Source organism: Gadus chalcogrammus, chromosome 8 (genome assembly GCF_026213295.1).
Source record: "Gadus chalcogrammus isolate NIFS_2021 chromosome 8, NIFS_Gcha_1.0, whole genome shotgun sequence".
Taxonomy (NCBI): domain Eukaryota; kingdom Metazoa; phylum Chordata; class Actinopteri; order Gadiformes; family Gadidae; genus Gadus; species Gadus chalcogrammus.
Window position 1 is genome coordinate 13,279,127 of NC_079419.1, and position 16,250 is coordinate 13,295,376.

Genomic DNA, 16,250 nt, shown 5'->3' on the forward strand with positions numbered 1-16,250 from the left:
AGTTCGACTCCTCATCCTGTGCCAAACAAGGACCCCACCCGTGCCGCGGCTCCAGCCAATGATTGCCTCCAGATTGAATAAGAGGCCCCTGCTCACCGCCTGCACTCCCTCACCACTCACCGGGGATGTTTGACTGACAGGGAAGTCGGAAGGAGGCGGAGGATGTGCGAAAGAGGAGCAGCAGTTTAATTTGAAAACCATCGGTGGGGACAGAGTTTCACTCCAGGCCCCTTTCAGGCGGACTGCCGGAATATACGCCGGCCTCGGCACATGAAAGTTGAATTTAGACCCAGTATAATTGACCTGTTTGAATGCAGAATATATATATATATATATATATATATATATATATATATATATATATATATATATATATATATATATATATATATATATATATATATATATATGAATTAGATGTAAAGCCATACATGTAATATAATCACATTTCCGAATTAATGAAACGGACTAACCTTTATTCATGACATTAGAATATGAAATGACAACAGCGTAAGCAGGGGTAATTTAAAATATTAATTCCAATCCGTTGTGGTGGGTGCAAATTATGTTTTATTTAGACGCACTGGAGGGCTCATTCCAGCTCCTTCTCCTTTGTGGTTCTCGCGGATAATCGGGCTTCCTGCATGGTGAGGTGAATCAAGGTTTAACGGTAATGACGACGGCTGCGAGAAACGGAACAGAAATGGAGCAGGGGAAGAACTACAGAGGGGCAATTTATTTTAAAAAAATGGCTTGCGATAGCTCCTTTTTTTTGTTGGGGGAGGATGTTAACGTTTTCTTTGCGATTAGTGATGAAATTGGCCACACGCCACTATGCTACGACGGAGAGTCAATTAGCCTCACTTATGAATTGCTTTCCTGTGTGCAGTACAGTAGGCCAACGAGGATGAAGTGCTGTGGGATCAGGTATACAGTATGAGCAGCAGTGGAGTCCTTGTTGCGTCGCTCCAGCTAACTGCAGAAGAACAATTTAAGGTCCGTCGAAAGCCTCGCTCAAAACATCGCCCGCTCTCACAAACAACATTTTGCGACGCAGTTGACCAATGTATTGATTGTTTCAATTTCGAACAACCACTCGTGCTCAGGCCCGCACGCCCACACACACACACACACACACACACACACACACACACACACACACACACACACACACACACACACACACACACACACACACACACACACACACACACACACAGCTTGTCCGATTAATAGCCAGCGGTTGGAATTCTAGGCACGCCGAGTTACCCAGTTATCCGGCTTCAAAAGACCAAAACAAGTAATTTATGTGGAGGGAAAAATAAATTCCCCCCAGGAAAACTCCCAGACAACTTTTGCCTCTACCTCTTTTTCTTTTTTCAAAGTGCATCATAAAGACCAATCCGCTCGTAGGGCAGGCTGTTCCAATCCCATCCGCCGTTCAGTGGGCTCTTCTCCAGCGCCTTTTCGATGCATTTAGAGAGACAGCGGTTTGATGGTGTCTGTGTGCGGGTTTGATGAGAGGAGGAAGGCCTCTTTGCAATGCCACCAGGAAGATAATTACCCCCCCACACACACACACACACACACACACAACCCTGCACCCGCCCGTTCCACGGCCATTGTGACCGCCAACAATTGGTTCCCGCCATTACGCCGCCTTCCAGCTAATGTCACGGTGGATCCTACAGTGGTGGGCGAACATCACAGCGCCATATGGACCCTCGTTTCATCTCACTGTGGAGGAGCCCACTGTACCGCGCACGGACCAAGCTGCCTTCACACCCTCTGAATTAATCTGGCTCCGTCCCCCGCCCTTGACCACTGCATCTGGGCCCGCATGGAGCGGGCGTCTGAGGATGTTTTATTCATGGTGCCAGACACAGTGGCAGCCATGGCGTTACCGAAGTTGTTTCTGTTCCTGATGGTCCCCATCTGGGATCAATAATGTATTATCTTGTCGTCTCTTCTGTCGGGGGGGGGTTACTTTAGTTTGGATTGGAATGCACATTGTCGCGTCTTGTTTTATGATATCAGTGCTGCTGTGGTTCCAGTAGAAGCATACGCATCGTCATCTCTGGCCCTAATGCACCCATTCCCCTCAGCCTTCACTCGACCCTCTCAACCTCTTTTCCTCACCTATTGCTTTATCCACCCATTTCTTTGCAGACAACATGATTGTGTCGCGGCCATTAGCCGAAGTGGGTCATTTTGCCTTTCTTTGGCTGTCCTTCACTCTCCTCACTGAGGCAGGCATATTTATTTGTATTTACTGACTATCCCCTCATCCAAAATGATTAATGTAGGCTCTATTATTACCCAAAAAAAAGTAGCTGCAGCACGGACAAAATGTAATCAAAATGTGTAATTGCAATCGAATTCAAGCAGCGCAGAGCCTCCGACACAACGGTTTATCCTCCACGGCTTCCGTCTGGAGATTAAGTGACTCGAGAACGTCTGTATCTCACTTCTACTCATTTTCTCCTTTTAATTAATTTGCCTGCAGTTGGCGACCTGCATAGAAATAGGCCTATGAACTTTATCAATCTGCTTTAATGCGATGCAACACTGCACATGTGGGCTGAATTGTGAGATTAAAAACAAAGCTTGTTTCGTGTGGTGTAGGCTACCACACTTGGGTAGTGGGTACGTTTGCACACTTAAACTTGTACACAACATTGGCGTACAAACGCACACACATGCACGAACACACCAGGATCAGAAGCGGCAGTGTGCCCACTGCAGTCTACAATAGTAGACATCAGACTAGTAGCCGTCAACAAAAAGTGTTGGTCTCCACCTAGTGGCCACTTTAAATTACTTATATGTTTTTAATGAAAGCAAAAAATTACATTGGTAACAAGGAAATTAACACAAATAAACATTACACAATAATAGCCTCTGTTAAATAGATTCTGCAAAAAAAATTATTACTTGAAAATTATGAAAAATAAAGGCCTCTTATTTTATTATTCTGCACCGAAGATATCCATCTTCTGTGAATCCCTGTTGAGGAAGATTATAGAAGCTTCATCTATGTCCTCATGACACAACTAAGGGAAACATAAGGGTAAAAGAATAGCTGTTAGTCAAAAACACAAATGTTAGAATATGTAACTACTGTTATTCAAGGACAACAACTTTTCAGAAAAAATCACCATTGCCAAAAAAAGCTGTACAATAACGCAAAAATCGAATCTGTAGCAAAACAAATCATTACCATGATTCAAAAAAATTACAAAAATCAAAACTGCAGTGAAACAAATCACTACTGTTGCTCAAAAATCTGAATCGCTACAAAAAATCACTGAGGTTGCAAAATCAAATAGCTTACACTGAGTCTTGCTTTCAGCTCCTCGCCCTGTCTCCGTCGTTGCTCTCTCTCTAGAATAGACAGGGAACATTCCTGCGTCAGCGTTTCTACGCGAGCACTGCTGCAACAACACGTGCAACGATGGACACGTTTGGGTCCATTCTGTTGAATGTTGCCAGACTAGGTTACAATATTAGATTAGGTGTACGGCGGGAGAGAACAGAACCACAGACTTGTGTGTTTAAATTGCATGATGTCTTACTGTGCCGTTGCCAGATCTTTCTGGCCAATAAGACCATGCCAACGATGAGCGTGAAGGACGCAAACACCACTACTGCCCCCAAGACATGCCTGGAACACGCACACACACACGCACACACAACCAACATACACACACAGAAACAGATAATAAATCACAACTGACATTACAGTTTTCTATACCACAATCAACATTTACACACAAAAGCACCACAAAATGTAACTACTACACACTGCGAAAAGCTGTTGCTCTCTATAACATTGGAGTGAACTTCGGTGTGTGTGTGTACATATGCGTGCGTGCGCGTGTGGACTCTGATTAGAAGTGCTGCATCAGAGGGTCACGGTGCCGCGGCTGGAGGACACCACCTGAGCTCGTTGACATCGGCTTCTGTCTGCCAACAGTTACAACAACAGTCCTGCTCTCCAGTCCCAAGCCCTCAGAATCCCCTAGAGACACGTGTTTCAGTACACCACAGCCTGGCCGGCCGGCGAGAAATTGCTCTCGGCAGTTAAGGGCTCTCAAGAGCGAGAGGGAGGAGATGTGTGAAGGACCTCTGAAATTGCGGGACGAGACACTTAGAAGAAGAAGGGGAAGAGGAAGAACCCGCTCATTATGTGGCATGCGAAGGTCAGCGGGCGAAACCACTAGTGCTACTGCTACTGCTAATGCTAGTGCAGAAGCTCTCGCTGCTGGCGCCCAAGGCAGAGCGTCAAGACCTTCACAACCCTTACAGAACTTTTAAAGCCTCAATGTACAGACAGGCAGACAGGAATGTAGATATTGTAGCACTTGAAGCAGTATGCTTATTTGAATCATGTGATTTATTTGAATTATTCTTGCACTTTTTGGGTTATGGCTTCATTGTGGAACACACTTACTGTAAATCAGCTAAATAAATATAATGTTATTCATTTATATATGTTACCTGCAGTGTTGATGAGTAACGGAATACATGTACCGGCGTTATGTACCGGTATTCAGAATACAAATTATAGCTAACTGTATTCCGTTAGTTACAATTTGAATAGTTGGTATTTAGAATACAGTTAGTTTGTTTCTCTCTCTCTCTCTCTCTCTCTCTCTCTCTCTCTCTCTCTCTCTCTCTCTCTCACACACCAGAATAGGCCTCTTTAGTAAGCAGGATTTGATGCCGCATTCCCACACTTATTAAATGCAATTCAATGTGGAAGTAATCCAAGTATTCAGAATACAATGCTCAGATTGAGTGATGAAACGGAATACGTTACATATTACATTTTTGGGCATGTATTCTGTATTCTGGATACATTTTAAAAGTAACCTTCCCAACACTAGTTACCTGTGAGCCAGCTGGGACTCCAAGGAGATGTGCTCCGGGGAACGAGCCCCAGCCGGGGTCGAGGTCACCGGAACTGCTGCTGCAGACGGTGAAGTAGTGGCAGAAATCTCAGTCAAGTGGCTAGAAGGGAGGTGTTTCAATCCGCTTTTGTAAAACCGCAGTCATATAAGCACAGCCATGAAAACATTTGTTTCATTCGCCAATTACCTTCCCTTTATTGTGTGTTCTAGGTTTGTTATGGTTTTTGTGATGTTTGTTTGGAGATGAGGCAGCATGAGATGTTATTGTTCCACTTGCACTTGATTGTGATGTAAAAAGACCCGAAACCAAAGTCTCAAATAAATAAATGAAAGAAAAACTCCAAAATCAATTGACTTTAAAAAAGGGAATATTAGTGTGAAATGTAATGAAACGAAACACTTATATTCAAACTCCCTGTGTGTTTATGCATGCATTATGTTAGTGTCTGGCAGTGTTTGTAATAATGCCGTTTAAAAGAACGGAGTTTGTTTAGGTAACGCCGTTATTTTTTCAGTAACGGGGTAATCTAACTAATTACTGTTTCCGTCATTACAACGCCGTTACCGTTACTGTACGTTAAGTGCGGTGCGTTACTATGAATTGATTGAATAAACTGCGTAATCCGAACGCACCCCTGGCTCCAAACACAAACTGCTAGTGAGGAGACCGGGTGGGTTAACAACAAGATAAGCGATTATGATTTGCTAAGGCAGACTCATGTTTCATGCCAATCGGAGCCAGTGTTTTTACACACAAGCCAGGACACGCGCGCCACACACACACACGCACATGCACACACCAAACAGATTTGATGAAGAAGCAGAAATGGCGAGTCTGGAGCAATCCGATGAAAAGTTGGCATTTTCTGTAGTATTCGGCAGATATTCGGCAGATATTCCTATTTTAATTTGCAACCAAGCCAATTAAAATTCTCTTGGAAATATATCAGGGCCTTGAATGGGCAGTTCAACCATTTAAAAAATTAAGGCCAAGTAAAAACTGCACAGAAAAATCCAAATTTTTGACCTATAGCAACTTTCTTTTGTTACAGTAACGAAATAGTTACTTTCCCTGGTAACTAGTTACTTTTATTATAGAGTAATTCAGTTACTTTTTGGAACAAGTAGTTAGTAACTATAACTACTTATTTTTTTAAAGTAACGTTCCCAACACTGGTTGTTGGCACCTGTGCAAGTCCAACTGCCGCCCTAGTGTCCTTTTGATAGTTCAGGTAGCCACCAGGAGGCAGTGTTTTAACTATTAACAGTTTTGCAATGGCTTATTATCATCTCACATAGTGTGAGGTAAAATCCTTTTATCGGAAACTCAATCCCCAGGCGATAAAACAAATGCTTTCCCTTTAAAATATTTTTACAGAACCTACTAGTTGAAGGGCGAGGCGTGACCAGGACCTGGACGGCGGTCTTCTGCGTTCCGACGCCACACCAGTACCAGCCGGCGTCCGCCATCCGCAGTTTGCTGAGGTTGACGGTGAAGGCCCCGACCCGGTCGTCAACGATGGTAACCGAGGGGCTGTCGAAGATGCCTTCGGCCCCCGTGAACTGACAGGAGCCTGGGTCCCCACTGCGACACCAGCTCTTCTTTATGTCTCTGATGGAGAAAAAGAGGTGGAGATGCATGAGAAGGGCCGAGGTAACCCTTAAAGGTGAAATATTATACCACCAGGTGTGAGAGTGATTATCCATTGCAATCCGTTTTGAAAGTCAGCCTTGGCCCTCTTCTGACATCACAAGTTGACGCGCTAATGGCTAATCACACTCACACCTGGTAGTATAATATGTCACCTTTAAAACAAAGGAGTCAGTGTTCGATTTTCCATTCTGATCAAGGGAGTTCTTTCTTGCCATCTAGGGGCTATGGCTGGGGGGGGGGGCATAAATATATAGCCTGTAAACCCCTTATTGTACCTGTGATTTAGAGCTATACAAATAAAATTGAATTGAATTAAATTAAATTAAATTAAATTAAATTAAATTAAATTAAATTAAATTAAATTAAATTAAATTAAATTAAATTAAATTAAATTAAATTAAATTAAATTAAATTAAATTAAATTAAGAAGGCTCCTGTAAGCTTGTCCTTTGTTGCATTGTCTCTCTGAAACCCTGATGTGTGCTTTGATGCTAGTTCTTGGCCAAGTTGCTCTTGAAAAACAGATTTTACTTTCAAGGGGTCTCATCTGATTAAATAATTAGCATTCATAGTAATAGCTATACTAGTAGTGGTAATAAAGGTAGCAAAACAGACCATTCATTAATGTATTTCTGCATTAATTTATAGGCATGTTCATCTGTCCAGGACGGTAGGGTCCTTTCTCTTCAAACTGGAACTGTAATAGATTCATTAATTTAATGTGTCTTTGTTGTTTTGTGTCTCTATTGACGGGACAGTGGAGAGGTGTAACCTGGATCACCAACGTGGTTAGGACACTAACTACGCCTAACTACTAACTGCCATTGAGATGCTTTTATCCTAAGAGATGAACCGGTCATTCAGATACATTTCCTTAAGGAGCAGGAGGAGGCTTTGGGTTTTTCCCTAATGTCAAACTGGACATGTGAGGTCACGTGCACTCATGGATACTTTCCTCTGAGTGAAGACTGATTGAAAGAGAGCGAGGGAAGGATCTATAGCAAGGTCCACCAGGGTCAATATGTAACGCATGTTGCCGACATGGTAGCCACACTGCCAAGCCACCACCCTAGAGCTTATTTTAAGACATGAAGAGCACAGATGACCTCTAATTGACCCCTCCCTGATAGTTACTGCCTGGTGTGCCAGCATTTCCCAGCAACCATCTGCGATTTGCTTATTAAAATGAAAACCAGTGAAGCTAATGATAGAAATCTGTTTCCGCGATGCATGAGTGAAGAGGAACCGGTGAAAACCACTGCCAGACTTTTACTTTCCCCGCTGCAACAGACCATTTCGGGCAGAGGTCGACCGTCTGTGGGTAATATTCACATTCACTCATGCATTGAGTAGGCGGATTTACACAGATTACTCTCCAAACTGTTTGCTGAGATTGTGTTTCCTCCATGTTCTGGATGCTACATCATGTCTCTCGCGCATGGAGGGGTGTTTCTATCATAGGGTTCACGAGCCGTCTTCGATAATAATGATTAGTGTTTTGTCTAAAAATGTATTAAGAAAATAACTTCTCATAAAAGCTCTTGCGTACACCAACAAACCTGCCTAATGATTCACAACCACAAACAAACTATTACTAATCACTTGATGTGCTGCAGTGAGCACACATTCCCTGGATATTACCGGCAGATAAACGATGAAAAACGATTTGGTGGAGGCAGACGCAGAAAAATTAGAGACGTTTGGATCCCAAACATTTTCAGAACAAGAAAAATCAAGGGGTTCACCGTATACGAAAGGTTAAGAACCACAGACACATGGAGTTTGAGAAGGTTCAGTGATTGGACGAGTGGATGAGATACCTGTATCTCTTACTGTAGAGACAGTCCACCGCAACGCTTCCCCCCTCCTCTCCATCCAGCCGGTTGTTCACCACAGACATGCCTAATCAAACACGCAAAGGAATAAAACGATCCATAAAAATAAATCAATACGGTTAAACATTAACAAGCAGCTCAGAGAATAAGTGGATCAGGGATCATGTGGGATCAGCAGGCACAACAGGGTGGAGAGAAAGCTGCCCACACTAAGTCACTTAGGCAGACTCTTTTACCACAGGTGAGACGTTGAATTATCCAGGCATACAATCGATACTGGAGGCAAAACTAAAATACTACTAATAGTGCCGCACAACCAAGTAAAAGAAAAAGAAGCTCAAACTAGACACTGGCCAAAGCTACAGAATGGGAAACGACAAGTTTATTGGTTCTATGGGTGGGAGCTAGCCAAGTGCATGGTTGGACTAAGTGTGTATCCACAACAAAAGACAATGACATATCAGAGACGTTCGCTGCTGGACCGAGGGCAGAGTAGCTACAGAAACAGTGTGTTTTATCCCCTTTAGTTTAGGTTTGTGATATAGCCAGTGTGTGGGGCCCAACGTCATTCAGCTGTCCTCTAAACATTTGACATTTACATTTAAGGAATTTAGCAGACGCTTTTATCAAAATCAACTTTCAACGGTTAATGCACACATACACACACCGATGGCGGAGTCAACCATGCGATGCACCTCAATGCTCAGCTAGGAAGAGCCGGGGATCGAACTAGCAACCTTCCGGTTACAAGCCAACCAGCCAATGCCAATACCTCCTGAGCTAATGGTGCGTTTTAATATCCATCCGTCTCGGAGCTCCGAGGACGTTGCCTAGCGACACGCACAAACACGCCCCTTTTCCTCGGAAGTCGATCTCGCCATCTCGTTTGAACTCAGCGGTGACCGAGCGAGGCTTCCGAGATAGAATTGAAGATGGATGCGCCCAGTGTGACATTCAGTGAACTGTTTTCATTGTGTTTGGACCGCTTTGGTGGTTTAAATCGCAATTTCAATCACTCGTATTGCTGTAATAACCTACATATGCAGAAGATACAGTGAAACATGAAATGAAGTGAAAATTGTATAAGTTCAAATGGCTGCGTTTTCGTACGGTGAAAACGCACCGTTTCATTTATATTATTTCGTAGTCCTGAAATAATATAAATGAAAATAGTAGTAGTAGTCGGCCAATGCTACCGCAACAATAGCTTTCCGGGTGGCGTCCATGTTTTTCTCCGACGACCTACGCTCAAAACATAATAAAACGATTTTAGTGTGGGCGTGGCGTCCGATCCGAGATCTGAACGCACCATAAGTCGACCCCTAAAAACCAACACCCCTCTCCGCTACGACGGCCAACCACACACCCCCCACGCCCGCCAAGAAGACCCCGCCCTCTCCCCGAGTCCCCACCCACCGTGAACCACGCTGAGGTAGACGGCGGCCGAGGGGTCCTTGCTCCATATCCCCCCCTCCTCGGCACCGCAGTGGTACCACCCGGCCTGGTCCTCTGTCAGGTCCGCCATGGTCACCGTGAACACCTGCTGGGCGGGGTCGTCCACGATGCTCACTCTGGGGTCCGAGGGGGCCGTGTCCGTGCGGGCCACCGTGGTGCACGTGTCCTTGAAGATGCCCCAGCACCAGTACTTGACGTGGGCGGCCAGGGCGGGGTCGTAGTGGCAGGGGGCGGCAATGGAGCGGCCCTCCAGGGCGCTGAGCTCAGACACGGTGGTCACCCCGGACCGGGCGGCTGGCGGGCGGGAGAGGGGTCAGGGGTTTAGGTTCAGTGGCTGCAAGTGGATTTAGCAGAGACATGTATCCAAAGCTAGTTAGGGGTTAGACAGTGAATACAGAGACAGGTCGTTAAGGACCAGGTAGGGGTTAGACAGTGAATACAGAGACAGGTCGTTAAGGACCAGGTAGGGGTTAGACAGTGAATACAGAGACAGGTCGTTAAGGACCAGGTAGGGGTTAGACAGTGAATACAGAGACAGGTCGTTAAGGACCAGGTAGGGGTTAGACAGTGAATACAGAGACAGGTCGTTAAGGACCAGGTAGGGGTTAGACAGTGAATACAGAGACAGGTCGTTAAGGACCAGGTAGGGGTTAGACAGTGAATACAGAGACAGGTCGTTAAGGACCAGGTAGGGGTTAGACAGTGAATACAGAGACAGGTCATTAAGGACCAGGTAGGGGTTAGACAGTACAGAGACAGGTCATTAAGGAGCAGGTAGGGGTTAGACAGTACAGAGACAGGTCATTAAGTAGAAGGTAGGGGTTAGACAGTGAATACAGAAACAGGTCATTAAGGACCAGGTAGGGGTTAGACAGTACAGACACAGGTCATTAGGGACCAGGTAGGGGTTAGACATTAGAGAGACAGGTCATTAAGGACCAGGTAGGGGTTAGACAGTACAGAGACAGGTCATTAAGGACCAGGTGGGGGTTAGACAGTGAATACAGAGACAGGTCGTTAAGGACCAGGTAGGGGTTAGACAGTACAGAGACAGGTCATTAAGGACCAGGTAGGGGTTAGACAGTACAGAAACAGGTCATTAAGGACCAGGTAGGGGTTAGACAGTACAGAGACAGGTCATTAAGGACCAGGTAGGGGTTGGACAGTGACTACGGTGACAGGTCGTTAAGGACCAGGTAGGGGTTAGACAGAACAAGGAAAGGTCATTATGGACCAGGTAGGTGTTAGACATTGAATACAGAGACAGGTTGTTAAGGACCAGGTAGGGGTTATACTGGGAATACAGAGACAGGTCGTTAAGGACCAGATAGGGGTTAGACAGTAAAGAGACAGGTCATTAAGGAGCAGGTAGGGGTTGGAGAGTGGTTACCGAGAAAGGTAATTGAGGAGCAGGTAGGGGTTAGACAGTACAGGCCATTAAGGATCAGGTAGGGGTAGACAGTGAATCCAGAGACCGTCATCAAGAAGCCCAGTCAAAACACTAATCAATTACTTATGTCCTGCCACAGCGCATACAAATCCAGGCTTTAAATTAACCTTGTTATTGGATCTTAGAAAGTACATAAATTGGTCTGAGACGCATTTTGACCATATCCAACACAAATGGAAATGCACCCGACTCAGCATCATCAAGAATATAGCCAATAGCGTTGCATTGGGGATGGGAAATGGACGCAGTTTCCTCCACTTTTGACTCATACTCGACAGCATCATTCCTTTGACTTGAATCATCAACATTTGGAAAATCAACTTGCAACAGCGCGCCCCTGCTCACCAAAAACGCAATCATAAATAATTAAAGTATCAGCATGCGTTAGGCTACGTTGTTAAAAAAAAGACCAATATGGTAGTGTCCAGTAGTTATCTGCTCCTATTTATGGTTCATGGAGCTCCGCTGTTAGGTTAGGCATTTCATCATTAGGAACATTGTAAACAATACAGCGATTGTGCAAGGGTCTGCAATCATCAGCAGTTCTAAAACTTTTAATAACCAAACTTTTTCTCTAGCTTGGAACTGACGTGCGAAAGACTATCATTGATATCTGGATAACTATCTGGATCTGGATCAATCAGGTCATCAATCACACGTTTCTCTCTGACGCCAGGTTTAAATAGAAGGTGTGTGCAGGCCTATACGCGTGTTTGCGATATCCGATTCATATTCGATTGCCCAAAACGCATAATAATACCAGCTATAAAAGGCTCTTAGAGACTATAAGTGAATCAAGTCTCATTCTAAATTATTTCTTGACATGGATATTTTCTTAATGTAATATATGTAATATATGTGAAAAGGAAAACCAGGGCTTTGAGAAGAAGGCTATATGGTGTTTGCTTCATCTCAAACGGAACTCGGGCAAAGTTTCACTTCTCCCTCCACACTTCCCTTCCCACTTCGAACATGGATGACCGATAGGTTGAAGAAATGAAACCTAAATTAAAGTAAGACACTAACAATAATAGTATAGATAAGCATAAATAGCATACAAATCATAATGTAATATGATTTTTATTATGTAATTTAGCCTATGTGTAATGAAATTAATCATGAAACTCAAGATTCCAGGATAACAAAAATGCATTAAAGTCTGAAAAATATATAGCAGAGTAAGCATGTTATAAAAATATGATCTTATTTTTCTTCTCTCCAAATGCGAACACAATGTTTTCAAACTTACAAAAAGAAAAAAACACAATCCAAGGAGGACATCCAAGGAGGATCTAGAAGAACAGCTAGCTACCATCAGGAACAACATTAACCAAACACGTTACCAATAAGGTTACAATAAATGTAGTAGAACAACGAGTACCTGGGATGCATGCCAATAGGAGGAACACGGCGGTGAGCAGCTGTGGCATGGTGTGATGTGGTGCCCTCTGTTCTGGCCGAGGTTCCCAATGCTGCTCGGTGGTCACGTGACCACAATTGGGACCCAGTTGTTGCAAAATAAATTAACCGATTAGGTGCTGAATAACTTTGGGGGTTTTGGGATGGAGTCAATTAGTTGACTCCAACTAATTTGGAATTGTTAGCATGAGTTAATGACTATAGATTTAGCATAGATCATTTCCACTATGGAAACGTAAATATTAAACCCGCTAATGGCAAAGACGAAGAGGAAAACAAGTTAAACCTAAGAGTAAAATGTGTGTTGTCTACTTACCTCAAAGTAATCTAGCTATTCCATGTATTTTAGTCTCAAATGTTGAAAACAGTAAGGCAGATTTGAACTGTAGAATTATACCAGAACAAAACCCTCAAATACCAGAACATCAACTCTATAACATGACCTAAACGTGAGGGTTAAGTCTGTCAAGTCACTTCCACAGTCATCAACATCTGGTTCTTTAGCCATTGAAAAACTTCTCAGGATAAAGTCCTGCCTTACACAATGAGTTGCAAAAGTACAAAAAAAATGGACATATATCGGGTTCTTGTCTTCTACACAGATGGATAGGGTTTAGCGTTTGCTCATGATCTATACTTGGAATCGCACTACACCCCAAAATGTATGTTCAGATCGAAAGACGAAAATAACCAAGAAGTCATGGCCATGCTTGTTTCCATCCAGGATTTAAACATCCAATTTTTGGGTGTGGCACAATAAATGTATCCATCAAGACCTTCCAATTGTCTCAGTGTACCACCTAGTGGAAGACAGGAAGCAATATCCAGTAGTGTGGCTTTAAACTCCTGTTTAGATAATGAACCCACCATTACAACCACCTTTTTTAATTCGACTTTAAAAACACAATACACAAAAGATATGTTTGGTGTTTTTTTATTTCTGTTTGATTAAGTGCAAAACGGAATGATTTACAAATTGAGAAGTAACAAAATAAAAGAAGGGCAAACGTTCAGCAACAGAACAGTGTGTCGGACCATAAACTTTCCAAATTGTGCCGGAATCCTCTGTGGCGGTAGAAATTGAGATTTTGGGCCTCAGTGGGTCATCTTCTCTGTAATTCTAAGAGAAAAACACAAAACAGAAATTGGTCAGAATGAACAAGAACTGTAGTTGTTGAACCATAATGAACCAGCCATTTACTGTTGAGTCATTTAGCACAAGTTTTTTTACGGGGGGTAAGACATCATGCTCAGTGACACCTACACACGTTCAGCCAATAGTCAAATACCCTAAACACTCTTAACCTGCCACAAGCCTAGGTAAAACTCAACTTTGAACATCATTTTCATGAACATTTTCCCACCAGTAAAAGTCTAATAATTAATCTGGGACCTTGAGCTACTGTACCATGAAAATATGGTTAATGCAATTTTTTCTGCTGTAATAAAAGGCAACTATTTTACCATAAGGTATGATTGTGACAAGCCATTTAAAAAACACGCCCTTCCCTGTGACATCACAGCTGGGATTGTTCACCTAGATGACGGATAGATAAAGCTACCAGTTGGTAAAGTCCAGTAGGTAGGCAGTTTGACTGATCTATCCATCATACATCTAGGTGGACTTCATTTTGTCACAGGATAGGGCATATTTTGTAATGTCTTGTAATGGCTTACATACACATTTCATATATATCCAGTACTTTTTTTAAAGCACGTCAATTCTTTTTTGAGTCATACCAATTTAAACAGTAAGTCGGCAGCAGAGTGTCTGACAACTCACATTTGATTCCAATCCAGACTTTTTATGATCAACACACTATAGTTCACTCTGCCCAACGAGTGTACCTAGCCTGACATCGGCAGACTAGTTCCCATATCCGTATCAGTCTGGACCCTCTCATCTTTGATTTGATTTTAGTTTTTGAAAAAGGTTTTATCAACAGCCGCAGACCAAAGACGCCTCTGGCCACAATTGGACCATCAACCAATCAGAGCAACGAAATGTGGGACACATTAGCGGCAGCCATCTTGGTTGTTTATGAAAATTCCTCAACAGCGCTCCTATAGGGCGCTCCTCTGCACAGTAATCTTATCAAACAAGCCCCCAATTAGAAATCAGTTCTGATTGGCCCGAGCAGGGTCAGGCCTGCTGGAAACTTGTCTGAACGGTAGGGGGGGCAGACACATACGCCAGACCACATAAAACAAGAGCTTGCAGTTTTGTCTGGTTCTCAGGCTAGGTTCTACCTTTATAGTGTAGAGAACAGGTGCTGGACATACCTGCAATGTTGAGACAGGAGGGTCGGGTTCAGAAGGGTATCAACCGATGAAATTCATCACGACAAGATGGAGGACGGTGTGAGCAAACAAGAAGTCAGCGAAGGCCCTCTCCGGAGAGACCGACTGGAACTCGCCCTTGTTCGTTGGGTTGATCTGGATACGAAGGCACACTGAAACAAACAACAGAAAGACAAACATTTTCGTTTTGTGCCACATTTGATGAAACGTGTCTATTCACAAAAGCTTTAACACTTTTTCTACACAACAGCAACTCAGAAAATCCATGTCTGCTGAAAAGCGTTGTTCAATTTTGCTTCGCCCACTTGATTTGAATTTGCTAAAGCTAGAAATGATTGAGGAAGACTGTCTATGTGTAATCGGGTTGATGATGGTTTGATAAGTTACATGCATGTTTGGTTCTTGTTATGATGTGGTTTGGTTGTATGTGATCTGATAATGCATTCTACAGTGTACTATATCACAGACGTGTTATATTAAATTGTTTATGACATTAAATTATGCACAGTATGATTATATACTCGTAGCCAGAACGTGGTCCAGTATCGCAATTCGCAATCGAGATATATGGATCAAGCATTTAATGTTGATGTATGATATATATCATGCATCAACTAATGCTGGAACTATACATAGGTACAACTAATTCAACGGTTTTGCGCTAAATTATGAATACCATGGAACGCTTCGTGTCAGGTTAGCCAAGGTACTAGGGACGACACGTCCTAGCAAGTCCTCGCATAACAAGAAGCGTAGGTCGACCCTGCACGACTTCCAAGTTCGCGTCAATCCTATGCACATACAAAAGAGACAGGTTTACTCCGAATACATTATTTACCTGCGAGAATGAACGAGCCGACACACGAGATGAAGCCCGATAAGAAGCTATTGAAGGGGAAGGTTCCCACAAGCAAGCAATACAGGAACTGTAGAGCCCCCGTGAGCAGAATGTAAAGCAGATAGGCGTCCACTACTTTCAGCTTGTTTGGTGTAGTGGTCTTGTATTCCTCAAGGAACCGGGAGATCACTGATATCACCGAGTTGGACATGTTTTCGAGTGGGCTTTGTGGACGAATTGACAAGAAAGAATGCCACTACAGGGTTTTTGCAAGGAGTATTCCTTCCGCGAATGAATGACGTGTCCGAGAGAGCGGAAGTTCGGGCTGGTGTCACTGAGAATACGGTCCGACTCCGGATTCGTGCCGTCCGTGTTACAGAGTATA

General features: G+C 43.5%; 2 protein-coding genes across 3 annotated transcripts; both read right to left on the bottom strand.

The window, feature by feature from the left end:
• Positions 1-2,267: 2,267 nt before the first annotated feature.
• On the bottom strand, positions 2,268-12,799 carry pigr (polymeric immunoglobulin receptor). 2 transcript variants are annotated; one of them, XM_056596377.1, is made up of 8 exons: positions 12,689-12,799; positions 9,819-10,151; positions 8,388-8,469; positions 6,299-6,525; positions 4,894-4,972; positions 3,576-3,664; positions 3,335-3,384; positions 2,268-3,006 (listed from the first exon to the last, which is right to left on the bottom strand). In XM_056596377.1, the coding sequence occupies exons 1-8, from the start codon at positions 12,735-12,737 to the stop codon at positions 2,962-2,964; spliced, it is 954 nt and encodes a 317-aa protein (XP_056452352.1). In that variant the 5' UTR covers positions 12,738-12,799; the 3' UTR covers positions 2,268-2,961. The 2 variants fall into 2 exon arrangements, with proteins under 2 accessions (XP_056452352.1, XP_056452351.1); XM_056596376.1 differs by having other exon boundaries at positions 2,274-3,053.
• An 822-nt stretch (positions 12,800-13,621) lies between these two features.
• dad1 (defender against cell death 1) lies at positions 13,622-16,233 on the bottom strand. The gene is made up of 3 exons (XM_056596378.1): positions 15,866-16,233; positions 15,010-15,179; positions 13,622-13,846 (listed from the first exon to the last, which is right to left on the bottom strand). The coding sequence occupies exons 1-2, from the start codon at positions 16,074-16,076 to the stop codon at positions 15,049-15,051; spliced, it is 342 nt and encodes a 113-aa protein (XP_056452353.1). The 5' UTR covers positions 16,077-16,233; the 3' UTR covers positions 13,622-13,846; positions 15,010-15,048.
• Between the last annotated feature and the right edge of the window lie 17 nt (positions 16,234-16,250).

Bases quoted from the DNA above. Each gene is read 5' to 3' on its own strand.
- pigr (XM_056596376.1), bottom strand. From the start codon at position 12,737: ATGCCACAGCTGCTCACCGCCGTGTTCCTCCTATTGGCATGCATCCCA. The intron at 4,973-6,298 runs GTAGGTTCTGTA...CACCGTCTGCAG, and splicing joins CACGCCTCGCCCTTCAACTA to CAGCAGTTCCGGTGACCTCG. The intron at 3,385-3,575 runs GTAAGACATCAT...TGTCTATTCTAG, and splicing joins AAAGATCTGGCAACGGCACA to AGAGAGAGCAACGACGGAGA.
- dad1 (XM_056596378.1), bottom strand. From the start codon at position 16,076: ATGTCCAACTCGGTGATATCAGTGATCTCCCGGTTCCTTGAGGAATAC. The intron at 15,180-15,865 runs GTAAATAATGTA...TGTTTGTTTCAG, and splicing joins CGGCTCGTTCATTCTCGCAG to TGTGCCTTCGTATCCAGATC.